This window comes from Herpailurus yagouaroundi, unplaced genomic scaffold (assembly GCF_014898765.1).
Source record: "Herpailurus yagouaroundi ecotype Mexico unplaced genomic scaffold, PumYag 250, whole genome shotgun sequence".
Lineage (NCBI taxonomy): Eukaryota > Metazoa > Chordata > Mammalia > Carnivora > Felidae > Herpailurus > Herpailurus yagouaroundi.
The window spans coordinates 6,125,844-6,144,046 of NW_024412467.1; the positions used below are offsets into that span (position 1 = coordinate 6,125,844).

Sequence of the window (18,203 nt, forward strand, 5' to 3'; positions counted from 1 at the left end):
GAAAAAGAAAAAGAAAAAGAAAAAGAAAAAGAAAAAGAAAAAGAAAAAGAAAAAGAAAAAAAGCCTTTCTTTCTCTGTTAAGAACTATACTATAAAAAACTTCTCACTTTTACCATAAGGGGAGTCTGATTCAATAATCAGCATCTGATAGGTTAAAGGTCAATATGGACTTCTCTCTTGAAAAAAAAAACAAAAACAAAAACAAAAACAAAAACAAAAGGCATTTTTCTCCCAAAAGTTTTCTCCAAGTTGTGAAGGAAGTCCCTACCTCTATCCATGGTTTTGCAAGACAGCTCAATGTCCAAACCTCTGAAATGTGGGGAAGTCCATAGTAGTCACTAAACTAACCCTACTAGAAAGATCACTGAATTCACAAGCCTGTGAACAACTTTGCTAATGAGATACACCAAAGAATGCTGGATACTACGTGTGGTTTAACTTTTTCAACAAAACCTTCTCATTTTCCGGCATAGTTTTATCTTTTGCATCTCTTCATTGAGAAAAATTTCTCCCCGATGGCAGAAATAGTCCTTTCATCAGAAGTTGATATGGCAGCACATTCCACACATCACTAAAAGTGTATTTTCCACCTGAATGGTACCAGTGAGTGACTAACACTCAGTAACACATAAAAATTACTAACAGACAGATAAGGCCAGGCTAGATGGATGCCAAGCAAAATCAGTATCAGTACCAGAAACTCCTTCCTCTTAAATCTAATGAAAATACCCCTAAAACTTTCTTTGGTGGAAAAAAACAACTCTTTCTGCAATTATGCCAAAACTCAACGTGCTAAAAACACAACTGTATAGAGACACGTTATTTTGGACAATACTACGAAGCAAAAAATTACTTTTAAAGTGACACTAAAGTTAAAAAGGGGGCAATAATAGAACCAAAACACAAATACACATTAGAGATGTGAAACATCAGGTAATAAATAATGGTATATGTGTCATCGGCAGGATACTGGCCTCTCAAAGATGTCTACCTCCTAAGCCCCAGAACCTATGAATGTTACCTTCCCTGGAAAATGGACTTTGCAGATGTGATGAGATTAAGGATCTTGACATGGTGAGATTAACCTGGATTACCTAATATGGGCCCAATCTTCTCACAGGAGTCCTTCAAAGGTGAGAGTCTTCCCCTTCTGGGATAGAGAGAAAGGCAATGATAAAAAGGTTAAGAGAGAGAAGTCACTACTGGCTTGAACCATGGAAGAATGGGCCACCAGTCACAAGTCCTTGCAAAAGGCAAGGAAAATGAGTCTCTTGCAGGGCCTCCAGAAAACAATGCAGCCGTATCAACACCCTGATTTTAGTCCAGTAAAATCCACGTCCAACTTCCAATCTCCAGGACTATAAAATAGTAAGTACACGTCGTGTTAAGCATTTTTGTGGTCATTTGTCATGTGTCATACAAAACTAATGCACTAATTAAGAGGCCAATATGAGAGCATAAAACGGGACAAGAAAAATTTAAAGATAAATGCTGCAGGAAAAAGAGAACAATACAGAAAAAAATTGAGTTAAATGCATACCTTGTATTTAACATTCACTAGATGCTATACTAATAAGCACTGAAAGTAATGTAAAAATACCTAAAAATCTAAAATAATAATAAACAAAGTCCCTGGCCCTAAGGAGGGTCCATAAGAGCAAACTGCAAATAAACTAAAAAGTTGAATAAATCCTTTTCTTACTTTAAAAGAAGGGGTTTAAAAGAGACAGAAATACATACTTTATCAGACCTATTCTGAGATCCTGGGAATACACATTTTAAGTTTCAAACCTCATTATCCACTCATCACTACTCCCATCCAAATTTTCAAGTTTCTACTATATCAGAACTTTTAAAGGCAATGAAAAGTGATAAAAAGACAAATCTTCCCCCATGTTGAGAGAGACTGATTTCCTACTGTTCAGTTGTAGAAGAAGTCCTTTATGTATTCTAGATACAAACTGTTTAGGAGATCACGTATTTGCAAATATTTTCTTCCAGTCTGTGGCCTGCCTTTTCATTTCCTGAACAACATCTTCTGAGAAGCAAGAGTACTTACTTTTGATAAAGTCCAAAGTATCAATTTCTTTTCTTACAGTCCTAAGAAACAGTTGTGTCCATGTCCGTGTGTGCCCGTGTGTGCCTGTGTGTGTCCGTGTGTGTGCACATGTGAGTATGCGTGTGCATACCCAGGCATCCTAAGAAATAGTTTCCTAGCTCAAGGTCACCAAAAAAGAGGGGCAGGTGGTAAAAGGTTTCAACACTGTACCAAAGATACAGCGATGGCAAATAATCACATGAAAATATGCTGAACATCATCACTCAACAGACAGAAGCAAATTAAAACCACAATTAGCTGCCACAGCTCACCCAGTACAACTGCTAAGATTGTAAGCCGGCAATGCCAACTTTTGGTCAGGATGCGAAGCAAGTCAACTGCTGCTACAGAACGAAAGGGTACAGCAGTTTTGGAAAATACTCTGGTAGTTTCTGGAAAGGCTGAGCAGATGTTTACCATATGACTAGGCAATACCATTCTGGGTATTTACCCGAGAGGGTGCAAACAGTGCCACACGCAGATCCGTGCATGAATGCTCACAGAAGCTTTATTTAATAGCCCAGAACTGTACACAACACAAATTGCCTCCACTGGTGAGCAGATAAACTGTCCATCCATAAAGTGAAAAAATCCTACATAACAAACACTAACGGACTAGCAATAATCACAGCAACAGGGATGAATACCGAAGGCATTACACTAAGTGCAAAAAGCAAGAAACAAAGTAACATGTAATTCCATTTCTAGGACGTTCTGAAAATGGCAAAACTGTAAGACAAATCAGAACCACGGTTGCCAAGGACCGTGGGTATGTGTGTTAGGTTGCGGGGTGGGGGGTTGACTACAAGAGGACACAGGGAACTTTCTGGTGCAATGGAAATGTTGTTTCTTAACTGTGATCGTGCTTACACAACAAAGTACGTTTGTCACACTTCATCAAAGATAAATTTCACTATATGTTAATTATGCCTCAATGAATCTGTCTTAAAGCAAGAAAAAGGACCAGTATAAATAACATACAAGAAGATAATGAACAAATAGCCAGTACAGGGCATAGAGAAACAACCACTCGATTATACCGCTTCGTTATAATAAGTGTCACTTCTTCCAGGCTGTGCTACTCCTCAGTCTTTCCCCCGGTCCTACTGGGTCTCACTTGAGCACTTCGTGCAATGCAAACCCGTTCTCTCCACCTTCACAGGGCCCTCTTTATTCCTCATCTGCATTCCTCCAAACTACACCTCTTAAACTACCCTCTCTGAATTACACTTCCTGCTAGTCCCCTGCCTTCCAGGCACCTGTAAGCCCACATGCTCTTCTTTAGATGTGTTGTGGCTTCTGCTAAAAGCCTTTTCTCCTCTCTCTATCCAATCACTACTCTTGGCTTTGAGGCCCAAGTGTAGGACGACTCCATCCAACGTGTGTCCCCACAGGGGACTTTATCGCCTCTGTGTATTCATCATGATTATTTGTGCCTCTCTTCAGATTTCAAGGGTTTCAGGGGAAAGACATTTTATTCAGCTCTGTATCTCTAGCAAAGAGTTCTTGTTCCAGGCACAGCGTATGTTGCTCGACGTTGACTCTATTAGTTAAGTGAATTAAAAAAAAAAATTAAAGAAATAATAATAATAAAGCTAATACAGACAGAGCATTTACCAAGTGCCAGGCACCGTGCTCACCATATTACACGTATTAACTGGTTTAACCCTGACAAAACTCAGAGTTTGGTTCTATTATTACCTCCCGTCTACAGGGGAGGAAACTGAGGCACGGAGAGGTGAAATGACTTGTACAAAGCCACATAGCTAATAAGTAAGTGGTGCATCAGGGATATGAATCTGTGCAATCTAGCTCCTGAATCCACGCTCTTAACTACTAATATGTGCTTTCTTAAAATATGTGAACGACGCAAGAATATACACACATACAGGAAAAACTACAAGAGGCCACAAAAGAAATGAAAACAAAGGCACAAACACGAGTGGCCTTTTAAATTTACATGTCATTCTGGTATGATACTGCCTTTTCAATAATTAAAGTTAAAAAAAAAGCAATATAACAAGATGAAATACATCTTTGAAGCAGAGACAAACCAGAAGGACACAATTTCTCACGCTTTGCCCTCGATATCAATGCCGCTATTACCGTGACACTTTGCTCCACTCCATGAATTCATTTACCTTTTGCAATAAGATATAGGACAGAAATATTCTCAGATAGAGTCTCTTTCAAATGCTGCTGTATTTATACACGTAATTTTCAAAATTAAAGCGTCCACATTGGAAATATTCATCGTGCTGTTTGACTTTTCAGTATTAGGGCAGGCTGACTGAAAAGATGTTTAAGCCACTGCAAATCAACCTGGTTAATAGTCCCTGAGATAAGTGGACACCTGTGCTGAACAACATTTTTGTTCAGCTATCCAAAGAAAAGTGTGCACCTGCCTGCGGGGCTCACAGCTGGCAAATCAGAAAGTTTTGTCATTTACAAATTTTCAACATCAAGTTATATATCCTGCTATGAACTGCATGTTTCCAAATGTGATAACCTAAAATGCACATTTTATTTAGGATTTCTAGAGATAGTATACAACTACAAAGATAAGCCTAATGAATCAACACCACGTTCAAATGCAGTCCTTGTTTATTAATTAGCACAGAAAATCAACACAAAATGTACAGTTCTGTAAACATGCTCCCTCCTAAAAATTTCAAAACCAACCCTCCTAATAAACGTCACGCCTAGAAATAATAACTGCAATAATGGAAAGATAACACTGCCTGAAGAAGAACTCAAGCAAATATTGTTTCATGTACCTATTCTTAACACAACTTCTAACTAACGGACACAAAGTATATTTCTCAAAGTACACCTGAGCCTTACCAAGAGGTTCCCGACTAATCAATCTCCCTATGGTCTTAGGAACCCATCCCACCACATTCTCTTGGGGAAGAGACATTCTAGGCTCACACCAGTTATCCAAGAACTGAAACGTAGGCTCCAAGAGGGAAGTGATCTTTGATAATCGTACATGCGGCGGCATACCTGTTCCAGGTGCTGCCACATAATAGGCTCTCAGTAAGTACCTGCTGGAGAAAAATGATGGGGCGGCCCCTGCGATTTGAAAATCCTGGAATCCTGAAGTCTGCTCTTTTTTTTTTTTTTTTTTTTTTACCAGATTTTAACAGAGCACAGTCTACTTTCTGGTTGACTAATCTAAAAGAAACTTCCCTAACAATACATGAGCTGAAGAGAAGGAAAGGAGCATTCAGTAGGTATCACAAGAGGGGCACTGCATTAAAACTCATTCCAAGGTGGATGGGCTAACCATAACTATTCCCCCCTAGGGGACAGAAAATTTTTCACGGTCAGGTAAAATGTTATTAAAAAGATCCTGATTCCATACTGGTTACCTGCAAATACATATATTCTAGATATAAAATATACACTTCATTTAATCATGCTATGAAACAAGTTTTGGTTACAAAAAAAAAGACTTTTTTATCTAAGACATGTATGTTTTCAAATCTGTTCTCTCTCCTCTCCCAATGTAAAAAAATTAGACATTTTTGTGCTCCAGAATGAGATCAGTTTAGAGGTTACTTCCACTGAAATCCATTCTTATGGACCCAGAGGTTGGTAGGTTTTGATATATTCTGTTATGTTCTCTTCATTCACCACCACACAAATAATATTAATTACAACTAGATCGCTTCAGGAGACAGTAGGAGAGATGACAATAAAACACTCAGGGGTCAAACAACTGATAACTAAGTGCCCTCACTACATTGCTATCTCTGATAATGAAAACAAATTAAATGCACCATTTCTAAAGGGTGATACGGATGGAAATTCACACGTTACAACAGTAGTAATATCCTTTTTAAATATTACATATCTTCCTAACTGCTTACTCCACAAGTACTTGCAAACATGAGGATAACATGCCCTTTTAATTCAGGTGTACAATAAGTAGCTTGCTCACCCACTGATCCCCACCTAAAGGCAGCTTTTTATTTCAATCACTTGGTCGAAAGAATCAACACGTCCTCCCTGTATTGCGCGGTGACACAGACAAATCCTAGCAGACGACAAAAACTCCTACTGCAGTTACAAGGCTTCTTTCTTCCCCTTCTGTTAAAGCCCTTCCATCACAGATATTCTGTGAGGGGAATTTTGTTAAGGAATATCAGTTTTCGTTCCGTCTGTAAATCAACTGAGCAATACAATCCCAAACACCCTCAAAAACTAGTTTCCTATTGAGTCAATGAACTTAAACATCTTCATATTTTTTTATACTTCAGAATTTTTTTCTTTGTATAAATCAATTAATTCATTTCTTTATTTCAGGGAAACTCACTCTATCTCAGAAGGTTTCCATTTTTGTAGCAATTCTAACAATTATCTTCAGAAACAGGTCTTTTCAAACACCAGTTATAGATGATTTTGGTTTCCTACTCCAGATTTTTTAAAGTTTAGGTTCTATGGGCAAGGTTTTTTTTTTTTTTTTCAATATATGAAATTTATTGTCAAATTGGTTTCCATACAACACCCAGTGCTCATCCCAAAAGATGCCCTCCTCAATACCCATCACCCACCCCCCCCCACCATCAACCCTCAGTTTATGGACAAGGTTTTTATATACAGTCAGTTATGATACATGTTATATACATGCTGCCACTTAACAACTGCTCTAAAAATGATGTTTACAAAGAGTAGTCGAATCTCATAGTTTCATTGGAACACTAACTACTGAAGACACAATTAACTTACAACTCAAACAATGTCACTAATAGTGTGAATCCACTTTCGGAAACTTCTCACAATATACTGACTTGCAATTAAAATAAAAAGCCCTTTGTGGACATCGATATATGACGTATGCTTCCTAAAAACTAGAAAACCCTTATATCCAACAAGAATAGTTAAGTAAATGATGGCATATCCTTCAATAGAGTGCTAATGCAAGATTTAAAGCGGTTTAGTACACGTAATACCGAAGAGAGCACAAGATTTAAAATGGTTTAAAAGCTCATGGAGACATAAGGATAAAAATGGTTTGGAGATTACAGTAAGTCAAATGTGCACGAGTCTAAAGGTGGGGTGCCTGGCTGGCTCAGTCGGTAGAGCATGCAATTTTTGATCTCGGGGTCATGAGTTCAAGTCCCACGTTGGGCATAGAGCTTACGTTAAAAAGAAACAGACGAGGGACACAATGAGGGGAAAAAAGTGAAGGGGATAAGCAGTTATACTTACTGTGTTTCAGGGATGGAATTATGAATATTCCTTGTATTCCCTTTTTAAAACATGTGACCTTATTTCTCCATTCTCATAAAGGAGCAAAATAAGTAAGTCTTAAGAACTTCTGAGGTAATTAAACGCGATTAGGAAACAGAATGCAAAAGATACTGGACTAAATGGGGGAAGAGGGAGACGTTAGTCGCCAAAGCCACGAGACGGTATCACCCCTGAGATAATCTTCCCCATTGCTGGCACCGGGCATCCTCCCTTAGAATCCCCCCTACCTCCTAACATATTCTGAGCCCATCACTGCACACAGCAGAGTTCAGGAAAATGGTACCAAACTGTACACAGAGAAGAGGCTTTGTCATACTAAAGAAATTATGCTATTCCGATAACTGAATTCCTTGAGGTGAAATCTAAGAGGAATCCTATGTTTTTGCCACGTTCCATCTCTGAATCCGAATTCTAACGAGTTTCCTATTTCCCTAACACAGCAGGACTGTGTTTATGGAGAAAGTTAGTCTGACCTGAAAACATAACTTGGGAGTCCATATTCATTTCATCCCTTAAACCAGGAGAAATCATAAAGTAAACAGACAAATGGTGAAAACAAACTAAACTTCTCAAACATTCAGGTTCTGTTTAACACAAGAATGTTTGCTCACAGATTATTAAATTTGCTAGTGGGGCAAGGACTCGACAGCAGAAAACAAGTTCATTACACTGAGAACACACTATAACAAGTTGTCGATAACGGGGCGCCTGGCTGGCTCAGCTGGCGGAGCGTGCGGCTCTTAATCTCGGGGTTATAAGCTCGAGCCCCACATTGGTACGGAGATTACTTAAAAAAATAAAATCTTAAAAGAAAACAAAACTTGTCAGTAGTATAGAAAATAAATAAAAATCCAATAAACCTCATTCCAGGTGCCAATTATTCATGTGATTTTTTTATGCGCATACTGAATTTTTATATTTCTTTAAAAAATCAACAAAGCCTACTTTAAAAGAAGATTGCTGAGCAGGTTGAGTACAGCCCTTGGAGGGTGGTGAGGAGGACGAAGTACCACCATGTGGTCACAAATACCGACTGAAGGCCAGCTACCTTTGGGCCTTTTGTGAACAGTGATGGCCACAAAGGATGAGAGAGGGAACAGACAGGAAGTGTCCTGACTTCACAATGCTAAGTGCCCCACAGGGAAGAAGGCATGCCAATGACCAAAATACAGTAGGAAGATTCTTTCCTTCAGCCGGTCACCAAGCACTTATTGAGTGCCTACTGTATGTCAGGCATCATGGGAAAGGCTGGAGTAACACGGTTAGAGTTTTAAAAAAGACTGAAAAGCTCTCCTGTAAAGTTAATGATTTAAGTAGAAAGGTGGCCTTAATCAAAAAATTCTCAGAGTCAAGGTAAAATCACAACTGTGTGGAATGCTGTGATGAGAGAGCAGATGACAGGTAACCGTATAGTGAGCTGCGACCCAGGAACTGAGGCACAGGATTGCGGAAGGCCGCGCAGGGGTCAGAGGAGGCTGAACGGAACGAATCATGTTGCAGTCATGATGTGAGAGGGACCAGAAGTGGGGCGTTCCAGAAAAAGGCATCCGTGTGCTGGAGGGATGACATGGGTCCGTGGGATGGGAAAAGTACAATGATGCGTACACCATGGCAAAACGCAGCACGGGACAGGCAGACAAAGGCCAGGGGTTAGTAATGGACCTAAATCCCATACTATGGCTTCGTAATGTTTGGTGTTTTCAACAAGAAAATCTGGAACATTCTTTTGTGCTAAGGTGAAAAAGTTACACAGACATGACAAAATTTCAGCGGCAACAGGGGAAGTGTGTTGACAGGTAGTCGGATGCATAACAGAGCTTGTCAATAACACAGAAAGAGCAAATCAAATGTGGGCCTATCAGGTGTTTCAACAACCTAGGATTTTCTGTCCTCCCCGTCAGGTACAAGCTTACCCCGATGATACTCAGTCCTTTAAGGTAGTCCTGCCGAGGCTGGGCTTGAGGAACACATCCAGCTAGCACAATTTTCTTGTTCTCCTCTTGAGCTTTTCTAGAAAGATGAAGAGAAAAACAGTGTCGTTCTTTTGCTCACAAGTAGACCCCTGGAAACTGATGTAAGTGCATATAAGTTCTCCAAATCATAAGAAGCCATTCTACCAAGAAGCTGGATTTTCTTACAACCGCTGCAAGAAAACACTGTAAGACTTCTGAACTGTGCATCCATTGATCACACCATTAAAGGACACAACAGCACTCCAACCTGATAATGTCTTTCATTACCGTCCCAATACAAAACCAAAAAATGTACTTCCACAGAATTCTCAAGGATATAAAGCACTCTTACAAACCACGCTTTCTAGGGGCCCCTGGGCGGCATGGTCAGTTGAGTTTCTGACTCTTAATCTCGGTTCAGGTCATGATCTCACGGTCCGGGAGTCTGAACCTCTCACATTGGGCTCTGGGCTGCTTAGGATTCTGTCTCTCCTCTCTGCCCCTCCCCCGTTTGTTCTCCCTCCCTCCCTCTCTCTAAAAATTAACAAACTTAAAAAAACACACTTTCTAGATAGACAAGTTAGCCATTCAAATAAGTTATTTTAATTACTAATGAAAATGTACCTAAAACTCATTCTATAACTTCTCAGTCTTTTGATCAGTATAAAAATAAAATATACGTTTAAAAAAATCAAACAAAAGTTAAAGAAATAGAAGGTATAATACCCTTTCTATCCTGGGAATTCATATATCTCCCAGTTTTGTTCCCTGGAGACTTATGCATAAGCTTAAGTGCTTATGCTAACTTATGCTAACAACATATGTACATATACATGTGGATGGACAGATAGACATCTTTGAGTATTTGAGAAAGTGTTCCACGATTATGGAAACATAAATGTGAAATCTATGCTAATTATTTCCCTAGAATAAATTCCAGAGAGTAGAAATGCCGATTCAAAGGCATACATTTCCAGTTATGAAGCATTTCTTTACTTAGAAGAAGGTTGGGATATATTTTATGCATCTGTGTTACTCATTTATCTCACATGCGTGTATACAGCAAACACTGACTATGTGCTAGAAAACAGTGGAAAACAGTGGTGAACCCAGCAGAGCGGATATCTTTTCCTAGAAACTATGCATGTCCTTTGCCCAATTAAAATTACATTTTCAAGTCTTTAATTCTTTTTCAAGTGTGTGGGTTTTGGAATATAGTGATGCTTTGTTCCTTTTTTTTTTTTGCCACATGCTTGGGTACTACGCTTTATACACCAAACTGTCTTCCTGGCCGCCCCCTGGCAATCTCTGTTTCTAAAACCATTTGAGGAAGTTAAGGGTATCAGCAGCCCAGTTTCGGGAACATACCACTGTGAAGTGAAAAGTCTCTACACCTGGCACATTGTTTTGTTTCTCTCAACTTTTTCCAGAGAACAAACTCAGAACAGGAGGCCCCCCTCCAAAAACCCAGGGATTAACAGAACCAGCTATCTGGAATTGACAGCCGCATCAAAACCTTCCGGGAGGAATGCAGGGAATGACTGAATGAACGGATAAGCAGAGTGTAAAAGACTATTCTAACATCATCTGTAAGGGTTTCACTTCAATAACTGATTAGAGTGCTTTGGTGTAATTTTTCCTCTTGGAATCCTGGGGGTGGGGCTGGGGGGAACGTGCTAACGGAATCAAAAAAATCTGAGTTTGGTAGATTGCTTACCACATCCAAGAGGATTCCTGCCTGGCTCTGCCTGCTGCTTCCACTTGTGTTTATCAGCACCATACACATCACCGCACACAAACAGTTTTCTTGCGGTAAATGTGAAATACCTTATCAGACGAGAAAAATCATTCCATTTACATTAACAATCTACATGAGGAAGTGACATCTGGTTTCCTCAAGAATTCCCTCTAACACCCAGAATCACTGCAAACATCCAAGGGAGTCTGTGAGGTCACCAATAATTACATTCAAATTAGAAGGCCTGCCTCCTATAATGTGACTCAATTACTTATTTTTTTTTTTTATTTTTTAAAATTTTTTTTTCAACGTTTATTTATTTTGGGGACAGAGAGAGACAGAGCATGAACGGGGGAGGGGCAGAGAGAGAGGGAGACACAGAATCGGAAACAGGCTCCAGGCTCTGAGCCATCAGCCCAGAGCCTGACGCGGGGCTCGAACTCACAGACCGCGAGATCGTGACCTGGCTGAAGTCGGACGCTTAACCGACTGCGCCACCTAGGCGCCCCCTCAATTACTTAATTATTAAGCACGCCTAAGACATGACGTTGAGAGTTTGAGGGAACACACGCACTGTGCACTCAACAAGCTTCTGGTTTATAACGGATGAGACGTAAAACGACATCAACAACACAGCATCAAATAAAATGCCACTAGTGAGGAAAGAGGCACAGGCTATACATACATGTATCAGGGAGGGAAAAGGAATATGCAGACAGAAACAGACAGTAAACACTTCCAAACAAACTTGAGGGGGGTTTTAGGGCGGACGGTAGGAGGAGAAGGTGGAAAATGGAGACAGAGAGCCCCAGGCGGTTGTTCCCGCATGGACGAAGACAAGACCGTCAGAGGAAAGTGTTACACTACAGAATTCCTGTATGAGGGAGACTGGCAAAGCTTATATTATGGAAGGAACCTTAAGAGAGAGGCTGGGGAGTTTCTAGTGAAGTTAGTGGGAATGGGGAAGTGTTCTGGTGGCAGAGCGGACAAAGAGTGACACCAAATCTTAGGAACATCACGCTGATGGCAAGACATAAAATGAAACATAAGGGGAGAAGGAGCCAAGAGGTGGGGAAATTTATTTAATACTCTAGGCTAAAGGATGTGAGGACCTGAATGCAGGTGAAAGATCTGAAAAAAGAAAGATTAAAGGAAAGGAGATGGGTTTTCCTCTTAAATATATTTGGGGAAAACCCAAGGAGGAATCCAAAGTGATGCCAAGGTTTTGAGTCTAAGAGGGATCAGCATACATCTTTTTTTTTTTTTTTTAATTTTTTTTTTCAACGTTTATTTATTTATTTGGGACAGAGAGAGACAGAGCATGAACGGGGGAGGGGCAGAGAGAGAGGGAGACACAGAATCGGAAACAGGCTCCAGGCTCTGAGCCATCAGCCCAGAGCCTGACGTGGGGCTCGAACTCACGGACCGCGAGATCGTGACCTGACTGAAGTCGGACGCTTAACCAACTGCGCCACCCAGGCGCCCCAGCATACATCTTATATAAAGAGCTAGAGAGTAAATACCCTAGCCTTTGCTACTCACAGGTCTCTGTTGGAAGAGTCTCAACTCTGCCACCTTAATGTAAAAGCAATCATATATAACATTACGTGTGTGTGTGTGTGTGTGTGTGTGTGTGCGCGCGTGTGTGTGTGTGTGTCTGTTCCAATATAGCTCCATTTACAAAAATAGGAAGCAGGTCAGATTTGGCCCAAAGAAGCAGCTGGCTGAGGACTGGAACAGAAAGCAACAAATTCACACAGGACACACTTAATCGGAGGTTCCACGAATGCCTATCAGTTTCCAGACATTCAAGTCAGCCAGCTGGGAATGAAGCTAATGTGACGGTTGGTAACCCTGGATAGAATAGTCCCGAAAGGTGTGGAGACAATCTGGTTGAGTACAAAACTTTAAGGCTCTTTAGAGCTATAGAAACATTTCCACAGGATAAAAATACTAGTGTGGAAAACAAAAAGGAGGTAACATCACCACCAACACCTATACTTTAACAACAATAATCATCAGTATCAGCACTTACACGGCATTCCCACAGCACTTCATCGGGTTAACCATTATGCAGTTAGCTCCATAACATTTGAAAACCGTACAGCCAATATGTACAACAATCCAGGGAAAATGTTCCAGTGACATTATAAACACTAAACCAGGTCATAAAACAGTCCAAGGCTGATTTTCAGGGAGTAAGCACAACACCAGAAAATTAAGAGGAAAAGTTCAAAACAGAGATGCTTGAACAAGTGATTTATTTAGAATATTATTTCATGCTTTTATTGAATTTGGACTTAAAATGCTAGGGTAGACCAGAATTAGAATCAAAGCAAAAATCACAGCCCCGTTATGGAATGTTAATGCCTCATTTTATATGTGACCAAATAAAGCAGCAAAGGCTTGAACACAATTTCTCTGAGTCCTCTTGTTCTAAACATTCCCTTCTTACATCCTGTTCTTTTTGTTTAGTGAGCTTTGTTCCGGTTAATAAAAGCCAATAAAACAATTTCTTTAGAAAGTACTCAGCACAGACACATTTTTAAAACCTTTTATCCTTCAAAATATGAACGTTGGTAACAATAATACCTTAAGAAAGTTTAAGGTAGCATGAATTTTATGTTTTCATTTTAGATAGCCTTGAAATGTTAATTAAAATAAAAATTACATGTAAAGCTAATTCACTATAATCATCCTTATTTTCCTGAAACACACTTCTAAAATTAGAGGCATATCCTTGACTACAGCACTAGAGTGATGCAGAAAACATAAAGAAACCTTTCCCTCTTTTCTGTCAACTACTAAATACAAGAGATAATTTGTTCAGAACCTTAAAATTCACAGAAATCGTAAAAAATAAAGATCACATAGTATCATTTGCTTTATTTCGCAAATGAGAAAACTGAGAGTCAAGAAGATGCAGTAACTGAAGCCCAATGTCCACACGTTCAGTTGGTGCTGGAGCTCAGATGGGCACCCAAGATCCCCTGTTCCTTGCACACCAGATCTCAGAATAGAAATCCAACTTGGGTTTCGATCGTGTAATAAAAATTAGAGCAAACATTTCTTGATTAAAACCACACAGAAATTTATGGGGATTATAATGTATCGAATGTCCTCAAAGTAGAAACAGTATTCGACAGTTCCTGTTTTTCTGTTTTTTGTGAACGATCTCATAGCAGAGTAATACACTCAAGAAATAAAATCAAGAAAAACACAGTTCTGCACAAGAAGCAGGCAGGGAGGAAATGCTGCTTCTCTCTCCGTGTTCTTTTTTCCTACTACGCCCATCTCCCCTTCGATGTGATGCTCCATCGATATAATACTCCTAATAATGACTCGGTCTTCAACCAAAGTTCTCTTTCATGAAAAAGTATTTCTTAGATATATATCTGATCTTTTACATTTCTTTTTTTTTTCACTTTTTTTAAATGTTTATTTATTTTTGACAGAAGAGAGAGGGAGGGATGGAAACACAGAATCTGCAGCACAGAGCCCGACATGGGGCTCGAACCCGTGAGATCATGACCTGAGCCAAATCGGATGCTTAACCGACTGAGCTACCCAGGTGCCCCATGATCTTTCACCTTTCTAAATGCACATGGATATACTCATAAAAACTTCCACATAACAGCACTAAAAAGAGAGTCAAATCAATCTGTTTCTGTACAAAGCAAGCACAGTCTTCAGTCTCTGCATGTTGAGTATTCTCTGCAAATATTTAAGGGAACACCTATTTGAAGTATTTATAGTTAGACATGTAGCCAATTGAAACATAAAAATATCTCAGCAAATAAGGATCTGTGTGCATGATATACTTCAACAATCATGATGCCTCTTGTAAATTTTGGAACAAGCAGTCGAGGAAGGAGGAGAGGGGTACTTTGTTCTGGCACACGCTTGACAAAGATCACTCTGAGTGCTGTGCTGAGAGTAAACCATGAGGGGACAGAGGTGGAAGGAGACCGGGCAGACACGTTCCTGGAGGTAGCAGCGGAGGTTGTGAAAAGTGGGTGGAACCTGGGCACTCTTCCGGGTACAGGTAGAGGATTTTGCTGATGGACTGAATGCAAGAGAACAAGATGTATTCAGAATAATTGTACAATTTTTGAAAAAACAACTGGGAGAATGGACTTGCTGTTGACGGACTTACCGTTATCCTGCCCAAGAGTCCTGATGCTGAATTTCTGAATCAGAGAAAAAAACCTGTGGCTTTTAGTGCTTTGGATACAACTTTTAAGCCACTAGCTTTAGAAACCAGATAGTAGGGGTGCTTAATTGTCTCACAAAATTGGGGCTTCAGTTTTCGAGCAATGGAAATGTATGTCATGTCAAGCTGGCTTTCCAGGTGACGTAACTAGGTTTAGTTAAAATAACATTGAGTCTCGCGATCATGAGACAAAACCCCAGTTACTCTGGACTTGAATGTCTGCAGGTATCTATCCCCAGTTACATATTTGAATACACATTTGAATGGTTATTTTCCAGATTGATAAACCCCATCTAGTCTGCCTTTTTAATCACTGAACACTTGTCTTTGCCCGTTAATTAGCTCCCACTTATTCACCCAAATTTGCCTTCTTTCACCTCCTGAAGCCTTATTCCCTACACTGGCCTACTTCCCAAACCATGTACGGTCAAAAAAATAGGTAACCATTCCAAAGGAAATGTTTCTAAAATATTTGTATGACACGCCTGCATTTCCTATTGGTGCAAAATATGGTGACTCCAACTGTACCCGCAGTTGACTGCCTTCAGCACTGCAGACAGAGAATTTCACATCTGTAAGAGACACCCCAAACTTTCTAGCCCTGTGATTTCATTTTATAAAAGAGAAAACAGAGGCTCAGAAAGATGAAATACCTTGCCCAAGGTAAAGACAGAACTGATAGTCATCCATCACTGCCCTTTGCTTCAACATAATGATGTCGGTAGCCAAGGGTTACCAAGATCTTAAGGCCGTGCGGCCCAGTGATAAATCATCTCGGGAAGCCACACAGATGGATTCTTCTCTTCCTTTTGTGTTGGCTCTTACCTCTCAACACGTCATTTCTAGCTTGTCTACTCAATTCACCCACCGCCACTTCTAACTGTTACACAATGGATCTATGAAACCTCTGGAATAAATGATGACCATCAACAGCCTCACTTGATATATATATGATGTTCACAAATTCGTTAATGAAATGTGTGTGCAGTATATGCTTAGAGGCTCATCAGATATCAAGTGGCCACCAAAACTTTTAATCGAAGAACTCACCAGCATAAAAAAGAGGGCGATAACCCAGATACATAAATATATACAGTCGTATATAAATCATACACATGTAGTACTATACTAACATGTTGTATATGTTATAAAAACATACCTTAATACTAGGATTTTTGATGAATTACTTCAAAAGAATATTAGTGTTCTGAGTTCAAACAGGAAGAAGTTAATGCAGGCTCAAATAAAGGTTAAGTAAGCCTCCTAAAATCTGGTACAATGCTACAAGTCACCCAGAACTTTGTTTAGTCATTGAAGAGGGCCAGAATATGCCACCGCAAAATGCAGCACTTTGACAAGAAGATTATTTTGAGCAAAAAGCAATTAAGAAACAGCAGGCTCAGGGGGCACCGCGATGGTGCAGTCAGTTAAGCATATGTCTCTTGATTTGGGCTCAGGTCATGATCTCAGGGTTCAAGCCCCACATCGGGCTCTGTGCTGATGGTGCAGAGCCTCCTTGGGATTCTGTCTCTCCTCCTCTCTGCCTCTCCCGCACTGATGCACACTCTCACTCTCTCTCTCTCTAAAAATATATAAACTTAAAAAAGAAAAAAGGAGAAAGAAATAGCAGGCTCAGGAAAAGAGCCCAACCCCCCAACAATTAGGTTAAATGAAGAACATAAATCTCCATGTGTGAAGGCATCACCCTCTCCAGTATCAGGAAGACAACTACTCCAGAGACAACTCAAACCATCTCATATCTGCATAACCAACCCTACTAAACAACCCTCACTTCCCACGTATTTCTAATCACCTTACCATAAACTCCCTCTCTCCAAGGAACCCCAAACCCTTTCTCCTTCATCTCAGCTCCTCTCTACTCTTACCCCTTTGTTAAGATGGCATACAATCTCCAAATTGCAACCCCCTCCTTAGGTCACGTGTCCTCATGAACTACCCCTGCATACCTAAATTTGGTTTTTTCCCCCTGTTAATCCATCTTTTATCAGATTGATTCCCAAGCCCCAGTGGATGAACCTAAGAAAGTACACACAAAGGTTGTTTCTTTTTTCCTCCCCTACATTACGAAGTTTAAGGTTCAATGATATTTGTACCTTGTAACCTTGAGATCCAAGAAAAAGTAAGAGGAGTGAAGCTCAGAAAATCTGACCACTATATACATGATACTTCACCACCTTTAAAACTGCATTTAAGACTTACACAGCAGTTACCATTCAAATCAATCATTTCCTTCTTGTTAAGCTTTTAAATTAAAGTAAGTAAGACACTCCTTCCTTAAAAGGACCAACACAAAAAGTAACCTAAAGTTATGACAGATGTATTCCTATTATGGAGAATTCATTTCATAAAATGAAAAGCAAACCTGTTGTTAGTTCACCTCCCCTAAGATCACTATCCTGACACTCTGCATAGCAAACACTTTAGATAGTAATACCCTTGGACAGAGGAAAAAAAAAAAAGAAAGAAATGTAAAAAGAAAGAAAGCAATCTCAAGAGTCTATCAGCATATCAGAAGACCTTTAAAAACTGACAGTGAAAAGAGATCAGCTGTTACATTTATTCAATTCACTGTCCAATTTGCACATCTCATTGTACTTTAATTATCACATTTACCAAGAAAAACAAAAATTAAATTACAACAGAAATCTAGGTTATATTTTGAGGAACGAATAGGGAAGTATACAGTTCTGATTCCAACTAAAAATTGAACTAAAGGAATCAAAGTTCAGAAGGAAAATGCACACATGGGCTTATTTCTAGTCCATCCTGAATACAATTTGAGCTGGGGTACCATTAGATCCCAACCTGGCTTCTGGGGGAGATCCACTGGATTTTGGAATTGGCTACACAGTCTGAATGAAAAAATATCAGAAACTTATAAAAAGTTCCTTAACAAGATTTCCAAACCTTTCGTGCCTTTTT

General features: G+C 39.7%; 1 protein-coding gene across 6 annotated transcripts in view; it reads right to left on the minus strand.

Annotated features, from left to right (window-relative positions):
• CDKAL1 (CDKAL1 threonylcarbamoyladenosine tRNA methylthiotransferase) overlaps positions 1 to 18,203 on the minus strand; it is a 717,891-nt gene that overhangs the window by 529,667 nt on the left and 170,021 nt on the right. For all 6 annotated transcript variants that reach the window (XM_040460543.1, XM_040460546.1, XM_040460547.1 and 3 more), the window contains one exon: positions 9,271 to 9,367. In XM_040460543.1, the coding sequence (XP_040316477.1) occupies positions 9,271 to 9,367 (97 nt within the window). The remainder of the gene's footprint in view (positions 1 to 9,270; positions 9,368 to 18,203) is intronic.